Here is a 19621-nt window from a genome sequence, read left to right as displayed (position 1 = left end):
CGCCAATAAATGTACACAGAAAACGGTTTTGGACGATTTGTGTGAAATTATGCTTTATGTACTCATCATAAAGTTATCTTATCATTTCGCCAAGCTGAAAGGAAAAATCAGGGATTGCAAACTAGTTGAAATGAATTTAAATTTATCATATAAACGCGTATACATTGCTAAAAAAATTGTAAATTTTTTATTTTTTTTTGAAAATGTTAGGATTTTTTTAAAAAAAAACTCAGATAAAAAATAAATACACGTGATATCTTACTATACACCCCTCCCTCCCCCACGTGATACTTCGTGATTTTGTGTCGAATCCCCCCTCCCCCCAAAAACCTCTCGTAGTTAATGGGCGCCCCCAAGTCTGAAAATTATGAGCTTTTAAGTGCAACCTAAAGCTTTAGTAAAAATGTGGCCAATTCGATTATTGCGGTAGAATTTTAACGAATTTTGTTCGTTTGAATTTTAAATCCGTAATCGTAAATAACAGTTTTAGGACCACTATCAAAAATAGTGACACAATTGTCCCAAGTTTTCAAAAATTAATATTTTTTGTCGAACTATGAATTTTAAATTTTCAAAACTGGTCAACTTTTGAGAGGCCTTCGTTTAAAAAAAAGCACTAAAGGGTGTGGGTAAATGCCATCAAAATTTGGAGCATTTACAATACAGGATTGAAAAATTGTGTGATTTTGTGTCATTTTTTACTGTGATTCTAAAAATGTAAAATTACGAGTACGGATCCAAAGTTTGAAAAAACAGAATTCACAAAAATTTACCAAAAAACGGTAAGATTTTTACCAAAGCGCTAGGCTGCTCTTAAAAGCTCATAAGTTTCAAACTACGTGAGATAAATTTTCTGTAAAAAATTCTATCTATTTTTGTTTTCATGATCCTTATGATCAATGTCATCAACCTCTTTCGACTTGACGTTGAGTTCTGGGACACTGTTAAGGATACTTATGAGGGCGTCCATTAATCACATGAGGTTTTTAGGTGGAGGGGGGGTTGACAAAAAATCACGAAATATCACGTGGGGGAGGGTGGGGCATAGTAAAATTAAAAAAGTTCAAACACTTTCAAAAAATTGAAAATTTTTACAGTTTTTTCACGTAACTAAAAATACACGTGATGTTTGGTGGGGGAGGGTTTGTAATTTTGAATGTATCACCATAGGGGAGGGAGGTCCAAAAATCATTAAAATCATTAAAAACTCGTTCACGTGATTAATGGACGCCCTTAATAGCCACGCATCATTAACGCAGCCATTAGCTTTGAAACAAAGTTTCCTCTGCACTATTAATGGTCTGCCCAAATGGGAGAACCATATTTCAATTTTCCTTTTTTCCAGCTTCGTTTTTAATTCTGTTTTTTCTTCTCAAACTTCTGCTATCGTGACCTTATACCATGACCATCTATTTCCTGAACTTTCTTTTACAGTGCAAAGTCGAAAAAGTAACTAGTTGAGAACACTCCTTTCCCAATGATCATATCCAAATTCTTTTCAATTCTTGCAGTACTTCTTCATTCGTCACCTTGTTTATTTTATACTATCTAGCCTTCTCCAAAACCACATTCCAAAATCTTCAGATTGTTCCATGCGGTTAATGTATTTTATGATTCAATTTAAATAATCTCAGTATATAAATAAATGAATAAAAATCATAAATGTCAAAATTAACTTAAAAAAATATGTAAAATAATACTTAAAAAAGCTTTTTCTTTAAAAAAAAAATCAGAATGAAGTCATTTGATATATAATTCAAAAAACAATATCACCAGATGGCTTCGCAGCACAGAAATTCGCAAATGAGCTCGGAAGACTATGCCTCATTTCACCCCAGGAAAGGATTAGTTATTCAAGTACGATGTTGATACAAATAATTGAATAAATTAACAAGACATTAGTCCTAATATTTAATATATTTTGTCTATTCTCAGGACATTAAAAACTTCATAGAGCAAAACCCCTCAACGTTGGAAAATCTTACAGAAAGTTTAGAAGCCTTAATCAAAGCCCAGGATAAAAATGAAAGAATAGCCAAACTTCGCCAAGTTCACGAAATCGTCACCAATTGTTCCTTAGATCGATTCGAGGACATTTTATATTTGGTTCATCTAATTTGCATACTGAACCTTCAAAAACAACCTCTGATTGTAGATCCTAGACAAATTTTTAAAGAAATAGTCACGTCTGTGCCCGAAAGATTTCATCAAACAGAGTACGTAGAAAAAATAGTGGATGAAATTTATAAGATATCCTTGGATAAAGGAGATAGACTGCATCTGTGCTATAGTACTTTGTCACTTGGACAAAGTTGGGCTTGTCTGACAAGGATGTTGGCTTGGAAATTGCTATGCGATATGTACGGCATCGAGGTACATATTTTTTTAAAAATATAAATGTTAACACATAGATATTAACAATTATTTATCAAAAAAATCTAATGTCAACACAAAAAATAATATTGAAAGATGGCGATCAATTTAAGACCTAGTACATCAAATTTTTTGACTATTGGGCACCATACTGATTGTGTCTCTTTAAGTCATTTCAAGGAACTTTCGTAAAAACCGTATTTTGCAAGGGAATTTCGAACCAGTAAAATTTTCAATATAATTTTTACATCAACTAAGAAGATCAGGATTAATAGGATTGGTCATGTAGAGTCGATAGTCAAAATAAAATCTTTCAAATATTATATGTAAATATTTCGTAAGCTTTAATGGCTTTTCTGGCCTAAAATTTATATCGATTCGGTTGGTCAATCTTGTTTTTTTTCACATTTTCAAAGATTAACTATTCAAGAATATGTGTACCAGAGAAGACTTTTTCATAAATGAAATTATTTTCTGAGATATAGCTGTTGGCCACCATTATTCCCTATTTTCTTCTTCCGCAAACTTTTTGTTCGAAACTGCCTTTTCCTGTACGATACCCACGATTTCTCAACTTCTACTAAACCGATTTACTTTAAAATTTCAACGTACATATTCTTTATGAATTACGATTGTCCTCAAATTCCGTTTACTATTATTATTTTTTTTAAAAAAATCGAAAATAAAAAAAAAAGTTGTAATTTCGTGAAAAAAAAATACTTTAACTTGTCAGCAGAGTGCATACAATATAAACATTATTCTAGATTAATCATATATTTCTTTAGATTATTTGGAGCGCAAAAATCATGGATATGATCAGGTGCCAATTTTTGAGACCCCCTACTTCATGAAAGACCTAGAGTATATTTAAATTTGATTTTTTTATACATTCCCAAAGCATTATTCAATAAGTTGTAAGAAAAAATAAAGTAAAAATATTTTTTTCATTGCGTTTAAAATATCCTCATAAAAAATATTGTGTTTTATTTTTGAAAAATTTGCACTGATGTTATTTTCTATCAATAGAAATATTCTTTCATGAATGTTCTCTTCTCTCCTCAGAGTGTTCCAGAAGCTAGTCTGACAAACTTAAAACTCATACTAACAGCCCATGAAATAACAAAAAATTTGCACGAATTAGATATGATCGTACGATTGATAAATATTTTAATAAGAAAATTTGCAGAAGAGGATGAAATGAGTCTAGTTTGGATCAGGCAATGGATTCTAGAATCTTCAGACTTCATTAAATTAGAATCAGAATCAACTAATTAAACCTGAAATTAGAATAGTTTCAGTTAAATAAAAATATAAAGTCTGTTATGTGGTTATATATTTATATATTCATTTTTATAAAAATAAATCCTAACAAAATTAGAACATACATAGAGTTGTTCACAGAAAGGCATACAGGCCTATATAACTTCCCTTATTTAGAAAGCACGAAAACATCTACACTAGTCAGAGAACAAATATTTTATGAAATAATATAATTATATTTATATATTACAATTAATTTGTAAAGTATAGTTTATATACAATGTTAAAAGTAAAATTCCATTATATTTCTATGTACTGAAACAAACTAGTGAATTATTTTAAATTTTTTGATATAAATATTGATTAACAAATAAAACTTTAACTTCGAGCAATTATAATGCAATTTTACTATTGATTCTTAAACATATGTAGTTATATATTTTTAGTACCTCATTTATGTACACATAAATATTACAAAATTTTCAAAAATAAATAAACTTTAGACCAAACAGATATGTATTACTGCTATTTCAGTTTCTAGGTAAACTTTCTTTTTACCTAAACAAAAATTGCACAAATAGATAATTGTAAAAAGAATTCGGAACAACAAAAATCCATGTAAGACATAAATACCATATACACATTCACAAGAAACGTCAGGTACTTACATAATTTGGCCCGTTGATCTATTTAGAAAAAAATATTCGAAAAAAGAAACAATCATTCATAAAACATAAGACTTTGGGAAAAGGACGACAACTTTGGTATTGTAAGTGCTCAACACACGAAATTAACTTCCTGAAGAAGTTAATGTTCCTTTTATTTATCTCTCACAAAGTACTACAAATCATTATTCATTTACATAAAAAATACTAACTTTCACATATTTTTTTTACCTAAGGTGTCGTCACATCCTCCACTCTTTTAAATTTAAATTAATGCATATTCATTCAAACGCAGTCTTGTTATGTTATTTTTTTGTCTCATTCTTTTACAATTTGAATGCCAATTTCGTGATTTGTATTCATGTCAATTAGTCAAGCCGAGGTCATTTTTTTTTTCAGAAAATTAATTTTTAATAATCTTCAAGTTTTCGTTTTAATAATGCAGCAGCAGTACATGGACAAATTGGAGTTATTCGATGTCTTATGTAGAGTATTTTGAAGTGGGTAAATAAATAATACATCGTCTCGCGAGTTTGTTAAAGTTTGATTAAATAACTTAGTGATCATTTTCAAGTTATTGAATTACAACACTTTGAAAGCATTAAGTGCCTTTGTCAGATTTTAACAATATCAACATAATAAATAATTATATTAAAAATTTATTTAATTCACTCATTTTAAACAAAATAAATTTCATATACAATATTTAATAAATCCTGACAAAATTGTATTTAATTTACTTGATATTTTAAATAATAAATGTTTTAGTTAGAATATTAAGGAAACGTATACATTAAAATAAAATGATATGTTCTTCACCTTTATCTTTTCAATAATACGAAATTCGAATTAGTATGGCTTCCGCTTAAATTAAATATGTTTGTCTAAACTGACCAATCAAGAAATCATTTTAAATAAGGTACAATAATTGACCAAACACAATTGTTATAAATGATATATGATATTTGATAAGTTTAAAAAGTCTGCGGATCCATCAAAAGTAATAAAAAGTTTATTAAATTTTTATGTCCTATTAAACTTTTATTTAAATTCAGAAAAAAAAAATTAACAAAAAAATAGCTCCATTTGAGAATGTCACTATGACATCATTTATCTTCAGATGATCCACATTTTTTTCAAACTTTGCATCTGACTAGTAATTACTATGTCTTGGTTGAAATATTGTCTTAGTTTGTTATGAATTTGTGCGTGTTTAATTGTTCAGTTATGACTTGCATCAATAAGGCTGCATGATGTGTAGTTTTTGGAACAAAGCATTGTTTACTTTTTAAATGTTAATAAAACGTGAGAACAATTGTACCAAACAGCATGGAAAAATTTGCGAAACCGCATTAGAACTAGAAAATAATAGCATAAGAAATAGAAAATATGCACAAACATATGTGCAAAATTAATAATCAAAATTTAAATGAACATTCATTTTATAGGAAACGACAAGCTTGTATTAAGACAACCACAATAAAAAAGTTGCAGTTCTGTAATCATTCAAAAATTGCATACGAAAAAAATGCATGCCGAGATATGTAAAAAAAATATTTTGAAAATTTTGCTAATTTATAACATGCACAAATGTTACAACTAATCCACATAGTTGCCACATGATGATGGACACATGTTAAACATGGTGATTAGTTGTCAATTAAGAAACACATGCAACTAACCGATACAACAAACAGCTCTTCCACTTTCAATAACTTCAAGCCTTCAGTTTTAATAATCTTTATCTTAACGAGGTTGGCCCCATGCGCCATTAGCCTGGACAGGTGGCGCAGGTTCGGATAGAGCTGGACCGAAATTACGTCCAAACGAAGGAAACTCTTCTACAGATGCAGTATTTGGAGCTCTTTGTTCCCAAGGGCCACCTTTCACAACAAACTCGCGAGGTTGATTTGATTCATCAGCTTGATTCTGGTGTTTACGAAGTTTGGGGTCATCGAATGAGTCGCCGAGAACGGGAGCAGACGGACGGAAACTTTCACGGAACTCGGCTTCGCTCACATCTTGCATCTGTAATAAATAAAGAATACATTAAAAATGAGTAAATTAAATAAAAAACTAGTTGGTATTGGTATTTTGTCTCGAGGCAAGTTACATGAACTTCCCGATATGTGTAAATAATCAACTTAATTTTTAAAAAAAATTTTTTTAACACTATTACAATAAAACAGCCCGGCCGTTCTCTACAAAAAAATAATCAGTACAATTCCCAAACAATATCTTTCAAACAGTTTTTGAATTTTCAAAATCGATTCAGAATTGCGGGCTAAAACGTAGACGGAAAATGTTTCACTTTTCTGTTATTTACAAAGAAACGGCTTGGCTGATCGTCGCGCAAAATTGATAAACGATAGTCCTCATCGAGATGCATCGAATGACATACACACACACACATACTCTTTCCAAATTTGTTCTCATTCGCTTTAAAACGGCTTGAAACGTTGAGAAAACAAAAAATTAGCGAATCAGATTTTTTTTATGAAAATATAAACTCCTTTATTAATTGATTTATAGAAATTAAAATTGATAAATGATAAATACTACATATTATCAACTCACATATTCTTCCTCCAAATTGAGTAAATGATCCTTAGCTTCCAGAACATTGTCTTCTGGTCCAATAATAGTAACCAAATTACAGTTAGCATCTTCACTTCTGGGGAACTTAATGTCAACTTTGAAATCATCCATCAGCTTGCGAATGTTCCTACCCCTAGCACCAATTAGACGTGAGTGAACTCTTGAATCGATTTCTACTTGTTCCTTGTAAAGATCATTCTGGAATATAAAAAAAATAGAAAATAAGATTAGAAATATATATAAAAACTTATCAAATTGTTGAATGTACATACAGCAATATTATGGTATTATAAATAACTTGATTGTAACATTACTTAATTTTAAAGGTAGACATAAGAATTTATATATCAATTACTACTCACCCATTCATTTACGATCTTCATTATACTTTCTTTAGCTTCATGAGCATTCTTTTCATACCCTTGAATAGTGACTATGTTCTCATCAGGATCACCTCGTTTTGGGAAATTGATTTGCACATTATGGTCAGTACGTATTTTGTTAATCACGGCACCACGTCTGCCAATGATTTTAGGGTGGTATTCAGGATCAACTTCAAATTTCAATTCAAATGATCGTAGTTTCCTATCCTCTTGTTCGGCTTCTAATTCTTTGCAACGCTCTTCAATTGCTATTTTTGCTTCCTCAACATTAGTTTGAGTTCCAATAATCTGAAACAAAATAATTAATAATATAATTTATGAATCATTCAATATTCAATATATATTTAATACATCAAGTAATGACCCACCTTAATAGCATTCAGTTTCTGTTCTTGTGGAGAGACAGAGATATGAACATCATATTTTTGCATAAGTTCTCTAACATATCTGCCTTTTTGGCCAATAATAGATTTGTGGAAATCATATGGTACATCTACTTCAATGGTGATTGGCACCAAGTCCAAGAGAGCTTGTATAGCACGGTCACAGTTCTCTTGTTTGCCAGTAACACGAATGATGTCACATTGACGAACAGTTTCATTGTGATCAGAAGATTCGGTGTCACCATTTACTTGTTGGTCTTCATTGGTGTTTTGATATTCTGAAAGATAAATGACTCATTCAGAGATCCAGAGTATGAATTGTTATTTTCATAATGCGCTTGTTGCTACCTGGGTTAACTCTATCGGGGAACTTGATTTGAACATCAAACTCAGCAGTTATTCCTTGAACCTTAAAACCTTTGGCACCCATGACAGATCTATGGTGGCATTGTGGAATGACACACTCTACTGTAACCATAGCATTCAAATCATCTACAATTTCTTGAATACGTAATTTAGCTGCCTCAATACATTCTTTAGCTCCCTGGAAAATTAATTGGGTCATTTTACATATTTTTCACAAAAGAATTAAAAATAAATAAAGAATAACTAAGCTAAACATAATTACAATAACAGTTAAAAATGAATATTGATTTCTATCTAACCTTAAGCACAACTCTATCACTTTGCACTCCAGGTCTTGGGAAAGATATGGTAACGCCTCCACATTCATCAGTGATTTTGTGAAGAACTTCACCTCGCCTTGCAACAAAATGTTTATGATGTCTTGGTTCAACAACCATATCACTTTCAGTTATGTTGTCCTGATAAAATAATACCAAAATAAAATTAAACCACAATAGGTAATTTATTATTATATAATTTACCATATTATTAACATAAACTTACAATTTCCTTAATAATGACTTCCAGTTGTTTTTTAGCATTTTCCACAGACTCTTTCTTTCCAATAATTGTGATAACTTCTTGGTCTTCATCCTTTTCACTAGGAAAAACTATCCTGGCACCAGTCTGATCACGAATTTTCTTGATATTGACACCATTTTTGCCAATCAAAAATTTATGATGCTGAGATTTTGCACGGATTTCAGCAGTGAAACTAGATAATTGTTTTTCTGTAGTCAATTCTAAAAGTTGTTGTTTGGCACGTTCAACATCCTCTTTCGGACCTCTTATAGTAACCTGCAATTAAGATCAAAACTAGATACAATTCTATGATTGTAATATGATAATTATATGTATTTTCTTAATTATAAAAAGTACATTTTAAATTCTGCATTTCTATTATTAAATTTAGTCTTATAAATACGTGTTTGCAATTATGATTATGAATATGAATTTGTTCTTGTTATTTTCTATTCAAAATGAAAATAAAATAACTTACCTTATCACTTTTTGTTTCGACATTAGGAAACTTAATTATGACGCCACCACAATCTTCCATTATTGAATGAATCAATTTTCCTCCTGCTCCAATAAGTGAGTTGTAATACTGAGGAGGAATTGTGATTTCCTCAGTAACAATATTGGCCAATTCATTTTGAATCTTCTGGATTAATTTTTTCGCTTCTTCAACATTTTCTTTTTTACCAGTGATGGTTATTACTTCATTTGTATCTCCTTCAGCTGGTAAATCAATTTTTGTTTGAGTTTCATCGCGAATCTAAAACAAAATACTTTATATAAGTAGTTTTCTTTTATTTGTGAAATATGGGAATATATCACTTATTTTTTCATTTGTACCTTTTTAATGTTAGCTCCAGCTTTTCCTATAATGAATTTATGGAACTGTTTATAAATGGGAACTTCAATCATATATGAACTCTCAGCCAATTCTTTAACCATTTTCATCAGATGTTTATGACATTTATCAACATCATCTTTCGGTCCTCTCAATTTAACCAAATCCTTTTTCTCACCAGGTCCAGAGAATAAAATTTGTACTTCTTTAAATTTATCTCTTACTTCTCTAATATTTTCACCTTTGTTACCAATTATGCTTCTGTGAAGCCTATGATCAATTATAATATCTTTTTCTTTTTCATTTTGCAACTTCATAACCATTTCTTCAAGTTCTTGTCTAGCCTTTTCAACTCCTTCAACAACACCTGAGACAAATTATGAAATAATTAATAATCAGTAACTTAGTTCAGTTATGCAAAGAAATTTCATTTGACTTCAATAATAGATTGTATTATTAATGGCCTGAAAAAACTTACCTTCAATCCTAATTTGATTTTGGCCATGCTGCTCATCAATGTTTATTATGACACCAGTCTCATCCTTTAATCTATTGATGTTAGCTCCGCTTTTGCCAATAATATGCTTGAAATACTTAGGATCAACGTTCAAAGTAGCAAATCCGAAGTTATCAACATATTCCTGAACTTTTGCTGTAAGTTCTGCATGAGCCTTTTCAACTTCTTCTGGGGGTCCTTCGATCTTTATTTTATTTTCATTATCTATAAAATCAACTTGAACTTTAGGAAAATCTTGTGTGATTTTTCTAATTTCTGACCCTTTCTTTCCAATGATATATTTATGAATCCATGATGGAGCGTCAATACTAACAGCTTTTGCAGAGTTGGCTTTTTCATAGACTTTAGTCAGAGCCAGGCCTAGTTTTTCTTGAGGTCCTCTCAAAGTAATGGTTCCGGTGCTGGAATCACTTGGTGGCATTTCAACAGAAACACCAGTCAATTGCAAGATTTCTTGAATTGTAACTCCTCTGGGCCCAATAACATATTTATGCTGAGATTTTGGAACTTCCACACTGACAGCCGTGCATTTTTTATCCATTTCATGATAGATAGCCTCAATTTTAGCTTTAGCAGCCAATACACCTTCTTTTTCACCTGCGATGACAATTTCATCTTTCATTACAGAAGGTGGAGGAATGTTAATTCTGGCACCAGTTTCTGCAGTCATAGCATTCAAATTCTCATTGTAAGGACCAAAAATGAAAGGATGATACATCTTGGGTACAGATACTCTTTCAGAAGCTTTTTTAGACTGTTCATCAGAAGTGACTCTAATTTCATGCTCAGCCTTTTCAATACCTTCTTTAGTGCCTACAATTAGAATAACATCAGAAGCATCATTAATGCTTGGGACGGTAATCTTGGTAGCAGTAATTTTTTCAAGTTCCTTCAACTTTGCTCCTTGTTTGCCTGAAAACATAATTCAATCAATTAGACATGATTCATTTGTAAATATATATGTCTCATATATAATTTGATATAACTAAAAATAATAAATAATTCAAATGAAATTGGACAAGATTACTACAAATAATAAAAAAATAAATTTACCTAAAATCCACCGATGGTGTTCCTTGGGAATGCTAACCTTACGGCTAGCTTGGGTTTGGAAGTTAGTCAAAATTTTTCTGCGAGCATCCAAGACATCACTCTGTTTGCCAGTAACAAGAAAAGTGAGAGATTGATCTTTGCTGCTTGATATTTCTATGTGGGCACCAGTTTCTACCATAATATTTTGGCATGTCCTCATTGATTCACCTTCACCTATTAAAATATTTGTTTAAAAACACAGATAATTTATGTATAAGATTATTTTTAACTGGAGGAGTGCTAACCAAATTTATCACTATGGTCAAATTTCCTCTCCTCCAAAGGAACTCTGAAGACATGAGTCACTACTGAAGAACCAACTCTCATATTATAATTACTTCTTTGAACATTGTGGTTCTTATTCGTTTGCAAAGAAGGAGCACTTTCAGGAAGAGCAGGGAATAGAGCGTCATAACTACTAGCTGGGGTCTGGGTTTGAGGCTCAAATGGAAGAGTATCGGCTCTGAGCACTCCTTCGACCAACATCATTTGGCCTCCTAATTGTTGTTGTGGTTGATAAAACTCCGCAGAGTCCATAACTGCTTGCTGCATTACTAACGTAGGAATGTCCTAATTCGCGCCAAGTCGTTACAGTACACTATCAGAAAAGGAAGATTCATCAATAAGAATATGCTTTGTATACACAAACTATAGACTTGCATGCATTTTCTAACTAAGACTCATGTGATTAAAAATTATTATAATTTATTTAAGTTTGATGATAAAATGGAGACATTAATGTGCTTTTTATTATGATTTAATTTTCTGGAGGTATTACAGTGATTGGGGAATAGGGGTAAATTACCCCAAATGCGGTAAAAATGGAATTTTTGGGGTAAAAAGTATGTATTTTTAATTGAAATTTACTGTATTTGCAACATAGAGGACCGTAGTGGGGTAATCTCTCTTTGCCATGAGGGTAATATCAAATTAGACAAAAATATTTTAGGAAAATGATTAAAAATGTTTCCCGACTGCTGAGCTATTATGATAGGGAACCCTGATCACTAATGCTCAACTTTTTTATTTTCAGAATATTAGTACAGATGCATAACCACATGTGTAAATCATAATATTTGTGCAACAAATATATTGTCTGTCATTGTCTTGCGACATATTTTAGAACAAGATGTGTTTCAATTTTTATATAAAAGAATTTATAGTAATACTACAAAGCTATGTACAAGAGATTTATAGAATTATTAAAATATAGCATATTCTATAAAATATATTCCATGACATCTTCTTTTGGTCATATGATATTTAATAACATTCTTGAATAGAATATTATAATAATAAATTATATATTGAATAGGATATTATATATAGATTATAATTCTATAACTAATAAATAAATAATTGCTAAGAGAAGCACCTGAGAGAATTAATTAATAGTATCATTGATAAGTACAAAACAGATGAGTTTAGATAAATTTACAATTACTTCTTACATCACGGCCTAAAAATATTGATAAATATTTGACTATATTGTATGAAAATCTAAGCTGTATTGTATTAAAATAAAGCTATTCTAATCTGCTAAAAACTATGTTATTCACAGCACACATAAAAAAAGTGAGTGCAAGGAAATTATGATAAATGATTACATAAAATTTTAAAGGTTATGTTGGGTTAATTTCTACATTTTGACCAAATAAGTAGATAATCCTGAAATCTTTGAGAAACACAATTTCTAAAAATAATCAGGAGGCCTCTCGAATCTAACCTATTTCTTTTACCCAATTTTACATTTCAATTACTAAAAATCTTAGCCCAAAGTTCAAAAAGAGTGTACTATTTAAATATATAAATAATTAAAAATCAATTAACATATGTTTAGTGATAAAGTACACACATTGATACAAAACATGCCAACGTGTCATACGCACATTTGGACCATCGCTACGTTTTCGATTCTAGAGTAAAATACATGATTTCAGCACATGATTTAAAATTTTGTAAAAAGATTTTTTTTAAACTAAATCATTTTTGTAGTACGTGTAAGTTGTTACACGAAATTCGGTACGAGTATACGTGACTTGTAAATTTTGAGTGGGCAGTATTTATTGATTGAATACTTGAAAACAAATGAAATTTTTAGGTTTTTGAAAGATCGGGAATGTATAATTAAACATATTTTGCGACATGTACTTACAGTACTGCAATGTAGAAAAATCCGGCCTTTTTCTAACGTAAAAATCTCATTAAAATATAGGTGTCAACTTGGATGTCTTTCTAAAACATAAGAATTCAAAAGGATTATTCGAAAAGCACAAAAATAGCACAAATTTATTAATAAACTAAAGAATTAACGTACCGACGACACCAAGTATTGTAACAAAACTAAGCCGTGTTGGCTTTTCACTCACTTTATTCCTTATGCATACGTCAGCTAATACTAGAACGAGTAAGACATATATTACAGCTGGTGTCAGAGCGAGACGAATGTCAACAGTGTGCAGCTACTTTTTATAGGTTATATCGCGACATTCGATCCACGTTTTTTAAAATTAATTTTTTTTCGAATCAAATTAACATAAGATATCTATGAATGACCTGAAAGACCTCAAGACTTGCATGATTTCAAAAATTATGCATGTTTTACGACTATTTTTACGGCGAAAGTTCTAATTACTATTTTAAGGTCATGGCATTTGGCAACATTGTAAGATGCACATATTTTAACATTTCTTTAGGCGAAATAGAACGAAATCTTGGTCAATGACCTTATATTCTTAAAATTCAACGCAAAACATTATCTCATATTCCATGACAATTATAATAGTTTGATCAATATATCAAGACATGTAATTAATAACTTAATTTTATCTATTTATTTAACTTAATTTTATCCTGCAATATCCCATAAATATTGGAAAAAAAATTAATGATATATAAATAACAGATCATTATCATCATCAGATGTGGTTTCCTAGACAATTAATTGGTTGACAACCTTTTCTAGTATAGTATAAATAAATTTATAAGTATAAATAAATCTATTCTCTAACATTTATATTTTATTGAGCTACACAATTTCTTCTCAAATACGTAAAATTAACAAATATATCATCAACAAAAGCAATTAGTTCATATTAAACTCTTAAATATAAGCAATATAAATTAGTAATTTTAACTTAATATTTATTTATTAGCAATCAAAACATTCTATTAACACAAGTTTCATTCTCACACAAGATCATCACGCACAGGTAACGCCAGTATATTATTACGGTAATCACTATCTAATATGCTTGGTATATTATTGACACTTTGACTATTCAATTTGAGTTCAATACTTTTGACCTTCCAATTATTATCTGCTTGTGGATCTCTTGCCAAAGCGAACATTTGTTGAAATACTCCAACACACAAATTGTCTTTATGCAAAGTTCCACAGGCAACAATTAATGCTAATCCATGTACATCAATTCGACCTTGAACACCTCCATGAGAAATATTTGGATTGAAATATAAACCATGTGAACATTTAGTGCGCTCCAATAGATCAACTACATCCCCTGCATTGCTTAGGGTTTCTTGGACATCAACATTATCACCTGATTTAATATGAACGCGCAATGAAGAATCTGGCCAGAAATGATCTGAAGTTAATCCATTTTCTGCATTAAACATTTTATAAAACCACTCAGAAAACATTCTAGCCATGACATTGATAGGAAAATTAATGGTTTCTCGTTGTATTTCATTATTTATATTTGAATTAACTACTGACCATTCTCTTTTTTCAGATACTGAATCACTTTCAGATTCTTGTATATCGTCATATTCATCTAAATATTCACATTGTTGTTGCAATATACAATGTTGTTGTTGTGAAGATTCGTGTTTATCAATATTATTAGCACGATCTTTCCAAAATTTTAGGATAGATTCAATAAGACTTTTCTTTGTCACTGGAGAATAAACTCGAACTGAATTTTGGTGCAAGTATGTGTATAAAGTTGAACATGATAATACTTTTCTTTTTAATATACTAGTGGCGTCAGGTGAATGCTGTATTATAGCATTAATAATTTCTGCAAAGTAGAATACAAAAGATATATAAGCCTGAAAAATGACATTTTCATTCAACTAACCTAATTTATCCTCGGTTTCAAGTTTTAAATGTTGTTGAGTAACAGCAGAAAGTAAAGACTTTAAATCTTTTAAAGGTTTTGTATTTAGTAAATCAACTAAACCGATCTTTTCGGGGTCATTCTCCATTGTTTTTTACATTTTAATCTTTTTAATTATCAAACAAATAACATACTACTATTTTGAAAACAAATGTCATCCGTACTCGTCTGCCATTCTTATGAGCGAAGAAATGGCGCAATTTTCAAATGTGTTTTTTCACGAAATTTGATTCAAGTATTATTTCTCAAAAAAAATGCTTTTTTATAAATAGCATTACTTATTATTATAAATTGTATTTTTTTTAATAAAAATAATTTAATCTTAGTATTTTAACTGTTTACATTTTTAAATAGGTAATACACATTTTTAGCCCGTTTTTATTAATATATCTTGTTTTTACATCTCGAAATTTATATTTAGTATATATAAGTAATGAAATAATTATTAACAATATTAAATTCATAGATAAGTAAACATAAATTTGATTAAATTTGAGGTATGATGTTGTATAATAATAATTTTAAAACTTTTTATGTTTTTTACGTTTTGCCTTGCCTTCTGTCAAATGGTAATCATGTTTTTATGTTAATGAAGTTTGTTAAAATTAAAAATTATAAGTTTTTCAAAAAAAATACATTTGTCTTTAACAACATATTTATAAATTTGTGTACAAATATGAAATGTTTCCGACATTCATTAAAATTTCTTTTATTCAAATACAAAATGTAGCATTTAATAAAATAATACAACAATTAACTGTCAGCCATTTTATCTTCTGAGCAAAATAACCTTTTTACCATGTTTATCTAAATTTATAAAATTGACCTTTAAACCTTTCCCGATTTATTAAAAATGGATTTGTATATAAAATTAAATGCGCAAGCAGGAGGCAGGGATAAAATAATTAGGTAATATATTACAAAATAATTCACAAGTTAACATTATAATCTTATACAATGTATACTGTTTTCTAATTGCAAGACTTCTTCAGTATCTGAGCAGAACTTTGTGGGACTTCCTGCAGAAACATGGACAAAATCAGGAAGTAATTGACAAGTTGAAAAGTTTGGAGTTTACATTCAGCTCATTCAGGAAATGTAAGATATAATACATTAATTTGTAAACTTTAATTCACAAAATAGTGTTAAGAAATACATTTAGTTGAATGCTGTCATGATAATCTATCTGATATCATTAACACACCTTTAATGAATCATTGATAGTACCTAAGTTGCACAATACCTTTGTTGTTAATTATACTCTACATTCCTGACACACATTCATCAATTGCGCAAGGCAGAATTTACCATCACCAGAATTTACTATGAATTTACTATCACCCTATACCATACAGTTATACTGTATGCTGCTCAATTGTAAAATTACTAAAATTTTAACTAAACACACTTTTTACAGTGCTGCGTTTGGGAAAATGCATAGATGTTTTCTACTCTTCATTGTCAACTATACATTATCCAGACCTCACAATTAGAATTACATTGACATTGAGCAAACTAGCAACTGCCTTATTTTTATTTGCTGATCACATTATATGGTTTGCAAGATCTGGTGTTTTTCAAAATATTAATCTCGAGAAATGGAACAATATCGCCAATAGATACTGGTTAATGAGCATTACTTTGAATCTGGTCAGAGATGTATATGAAATTATGAATATACTAAAGTGTAACAAAGGTATCATATTTGCAAAGAAAGGACAAGGTTTGACGAGAGTAGGAAAAAGCGAAAGTGTATGCCCTATTAATATAAATGATGTTTTGCCAGTATTTTTGAGAGGTTTTCAATGCGTGCAAGGACAAACTGATGTGTTCGTGGACACAATAAAAAATGCTTGTGATTTTTTTATCCCCTTAACTGCTTTGGGATATACAAGACTCAGTCCAGCAATGGTTGGCAGCTTAGGAGTCATATCGTCCATTGCAGGAATTTTGGCTTTGGTAAAACCAATGGCCAAATTAACACCAAGTTGAAATGCTTTACTATTATTGTTTGTATAATATTATTTAATTGCATAAAAGTATTCAATATTATTCTTTTTATATTGTACCTGTGATGGTTGGTGAGAGGCTGGATTTAAATAAACTTATATATTTTAATAAAATTTCGTTTTAATTAATTAAATTAGTTTTACATACAACTTTTATAACGTTTTCAATATTTTAGAGTCTATTTTTACTTTCTTATAGCATTTGTAATATAATTTTTGTTTGTGATCTGCAATAATAACAGAGTATATTATTCGTAAGCAGAAATAATGTAAGCTAAGCAACTAACCTTTGATTTAGTTTTAAAGTCTTTGTGTGCATCATACTTCTCATCAAACCATGGCCAATTAGCTCGATAAGATAAATCATAATTGCGATTTTTAGCCAGTTCCAATTCTTGCTTAAATTGGCGCAACTCATCCTGAAAATTTAATTCTATGAATAAATTCTTTATGACTATAAGTTTGAAAAAAAAGTTTGGTATCAAATATCAGACTAATAAATATACAAAGAAAAAGATAGTGTTTTACATACCCTATTTATATGCACCATACAGAAAGCGCGCATTGTGAAATAATAAATGATTTCAACGCCCGATAATAAACTAAATCCTAAGAACAATCCTGCTATACCACCAAACGAAACTGTGAATAAAATAAAAATATTTTGATATTTATTAAATACATTACATGATTTTTATATACCTAAAAGGTCCACCCAGCCGAATAAAACTTCACGTTTATAACGAACCATGGGCCATGTTAAGAATTGTAATTCCAGGCTCAGATTTTGTCTCAATAATTGCTGTTCGGACCGATCGGTTGAGGCATTGAAACTGAAATTAAACAAGTTATATTGAGAAAAGAATTAAACCTATTTTTTTACACTACTTAAATTATAATTAAACCGAGACAAATATTTAACTTCCCATAGGGTAAGTATTAGTACCCGTAATTGAAAATGAATACGTTTCAAAAGTTTCTGAACATTTTGTCATACCTTAGAAAAAATTAATATATACCTGTGTGTGTGTGAGAAGACAATTTTTTGTTGATGATTTCGGGAACACGGATCAACCGATTTGAGTAATTAAAAAAAAAATTCGATTCGTATTGATGGGGAGACGTACTGATTAGTTTTTGGCAAAGGCAGGTCCAGCCGTTCAGAAGAAAGGCAAAAAGTACAAAAATGTTATTTCAGTTTTTGAGATAACAGCTGTTATCGTTAGTTAATTAGTTAGTTAGTTAGTTAGCGTCCGACTTGAATAATTCAAAAAACATTTTATTTGTATTGACATAATGAAGAACTGGGTTTCGGATAAAACATAATATTAAAAAAAGCCATTTGGCGGTTGAAGAAGATCGTGAGACATATGCACATGCACAGTGCACTGTTTATATATTGGCTCATATCAGTATGGAATTAAAAATATTTCTGAGCTTGCGGGGCCCGTGGCGTTTTGCCAGCTAAGAGAGATTAGAATTTTTTTTGAGCTTAATATAAAAGTATATAAATAATTTACATTTTTTTATCTTACGTGGGTTCTCCTAATTTTTCTAATTCATAAACTCTATTGTGGCAACCAAGTTGGCAGTTGCATCCTTGCACAGTGGTAATTAGTGAGGCAGAACGTGCGATGCATGTAAGCTCGTCCAAAGCACAATATCTTTGATTTCCTTCAACAGAAAATAATTTTAGATTAAAAAAATGATATATAAAATGAATTATTATAAATCAAAGCAATTCTTGATTACCTGTTTTGGGATAAAAATGTGGAATACAAGAACAAAATTCCAGACATCTTGCAATTCTGCACTGCCTCATACATGCACTAAATGTGTATTTTTCTGTTTTACTAAAATCTGTCATTTCATTTTCAAAAACGCATCTTCTTTGACTGAAAATAATTCATAATTAAAAAAATATTATTAGAAATTAATAAAAATTTCATCAACATCACAAATTTGGGAGTCTGGGATCTCTGAAACAATTGCATTAAAAGCTGTAGAATAATAATTGGAATAATGTAATCAAACACCATTTAAGACAAAATGCATTTGAAATTTTGCAAATTCAATTATTATTATGCAAATCAAAATTAAGTGTAATTTTGATATCAAGGATCTAAAAAATTCTGTTTTATAAAATTAAATACCTGATAGAAAGTTGTGATGCATCAGACGTCGTATATGTTTCTTTGACCGAAAAATATAAAATTTCATAATTATGATACCAAGTTATTATGGGATACATATCTAAGCCCAACAGTCCATCAAATGAATATAAATATATCTGAAATGAATCGATATTAGGAATTAAACTCTCTTTTTCTAAAAATGGTTGTAATAAGGTAACGTCATCATCTACATTTAATGATTTTTTCGGTACTCCTTTATTCTGCTTTCAGAGAATAATTCAAAAAGAAGAATTCAAAAATGTAAC

General features: G+C 29.9%; 4 protein-coding genes across 4 annotated transcripts in view; 1 reads left to right on the top strand and 3 right to left on the bottom strand.

The window, feature by feature from the left end:
* Positions 1 to 5618: 5618 nt before the first annotated feature.
* LOC113364273 (vigilin) lies at positions 5619 to 13466 on the bottom strand. The gene is made up of 14 exons (XM_026606760.1): positions 13351 to 13466; positions 13189 to 13268; positions 11279 to 11631; positions 10995 to 11207; positions 9903 to 10853; positions 9427 to 9791; positions 9068 to 9346; positions 8572 to 8865; positions 8328 to 8486; positions 8011 to 8206; positions 7648 to 7940; positions 7259 to 7567; positions 6876 to 7094; positions 5619 to 6326 (listed from the first exon to the last, which is right to left on the bottom strand). The coding sequence occupies exons 3-14, from the start codon at positions 11583 to 11585 to the stop codon at positions 6045 to 6047; spliced, it is 3867 nt and encodes a 1288-aa protein (XP_026462545.1). The 5' UTR covers positions 11586 to 11631; positions 13189 to 13268; positions 13351 to 13466; the 3' UTR covers positions 5619 to 6044.
* A 578-nt stretch (positions 13467 to 14044) lies between these two features.
* On the bottom strand, positions 14045 to 15337 carry LOC113363263 (uncharacterized protein C3orf38 homolog). Its single transcript, XM_026605754.1, has 2 exons — positions 15134 to 15337; positions 14045 to 15073 (listed from the first exon to the last, which is right to left on the bottom strand). Exons 1-2 carry the CDS (start codon positions 15258 to 15260, stop codon positions 14223 to 14225), a joined length of 978 nt encoding a protein of 325 aa, XP_026461539.1. The 5' UTR covers positions 15261 to 15337; the 3' UTR covers positions 14045 to 14222.
* Positions 15338 to 15831: 494 nt separating this feature from the next.
* LOC113363262 (peroxisomal membrane protein 11B) lies at positions 15832 to 17259 on the top strand. Its single transcript, XM_026605752.1, has 3 exons — positions 15832 to 16081; positions 16155 to 16270; positions 16590 to 17259. The coding sequence occupies exons 1-3, from the start codon at positions 16026 to 16028 to the stop codon at positions 17162 to 17164; spliced, it is 747 nt and encodes a 248-aa protein (XP_026461537.1). The 5' UTR covers positions 15832 to 16025; the 3' UTR covers positions 17165 to 17259.
* Positions 17260 to 17429: 170 nt separating this feature from the next.
* The window catches only part of LOC113379171 (sodium channel protein Nach), a 29893-nt gene continuing 27701 nt past the window's right edge, over positions 17430 to 19621 (bottom strand). Inside the window, exons 9-14 of the mRNA XM_026619520.1 lie at positions 19335 to 19471; positions 18934 to 19076; positions 18717 to 18855; positions 17884 to 18014; positions 17714 to 17823; positions 17430 to 17600 (exon numbers count right to left, since the gene is read on the bottom strand). Coding sequence (XP_026475305.1) covers positions 17430 to 17600; positions 17714 to 17823; positions 17884 to 18014; positions 18717 to 18855; positions 18934 to 19076; positions 19335 to 19471 — 831 coding nt within the window. The remainder of the gene's footprint in view (positions 17601 to 17713; positions 17824 to 17883; positions 18015 to 18716; positions 18856 to 18933; positions 19077 to 19334; positions 19472 to 19621) is intronic.

The sequence above is a fragment of the Ctenocephalides felis genome, unplaced genomic scaffold, assembly GCF_003426905.1.
Source record: "Ctenocephalides felis isolate EL2017-DRISC unplaced genomic scaffold, ASM342690v1 CF-g0.4_SCAFFOLD_00845, whole genome shotgun sequence".
Taxonomy (NCBI): Eukaryota; Metazoa; Arthropoda; class Insecta; order Siphonaptera; family Pulicidae; genus Ctenocephalides; species Ctenocephalides felis.
Note: the sequence above shows the minus strand (reverse complement) of the source record. Positions and strands in the feature narration are given on the sequence as shown.

Coding starts and splice junctions, on each gene's coding strand:
- LOC113364273 (XM_026606760.1), bottom strand. CDS start 11,585: ATGCAGCAAGCAGTTATGGACTCTGCGGAGTTTTATCAACCACAACAA. Junction 9,792..9,902: donor AAATCAAATTAGGATTGAAG/GTAAGTTTTTTC, acceptor AATTTGTCTCAG/GTGTTGTTGAAGGAGTTGAA. Junction 8,207..8,327: donor GTGATAGAGTTGTGCTTAAG/GTTAGATAGAAA, acceptor TTAATTTTCCAG/GGAGCTAAAGAATGTATTGA.
- LOC113363263 (XM_026605754.1), bottom strand. CDS start 15,260: ATGGAGAATGACCCCGAAAAGATCGGTTTAGTTGATTTACTAAATACA. Junction 15,074..15,133: donor TGAAACCGAGGATAAATTAG/GTTAGTTGAATG, acceptor TCTACTTTGCAG/AAATTATTAATGCTATAATA.
- LOC113363262 (XM_026605752.1), top strand. CDS start 16,026: ATGGATTTGTATATAAAATTAAATGCGCAAGCAGGAGGCAGGGATAAA. Junction 16,082..16,154: donor GGCAGGGATAAAATAATTAG/GTAATATATTAC, acceptor TCTAATTGCAAG/ACTTCTTCAGTATCTGAGCA. Junction 16,271..16,589: donor ATTCAGCTCATTCAGGAAAT/GTAAGATATAAT, acceptor CACTTTTTACAG/TGCTGCGTTTGGGAAAATGC.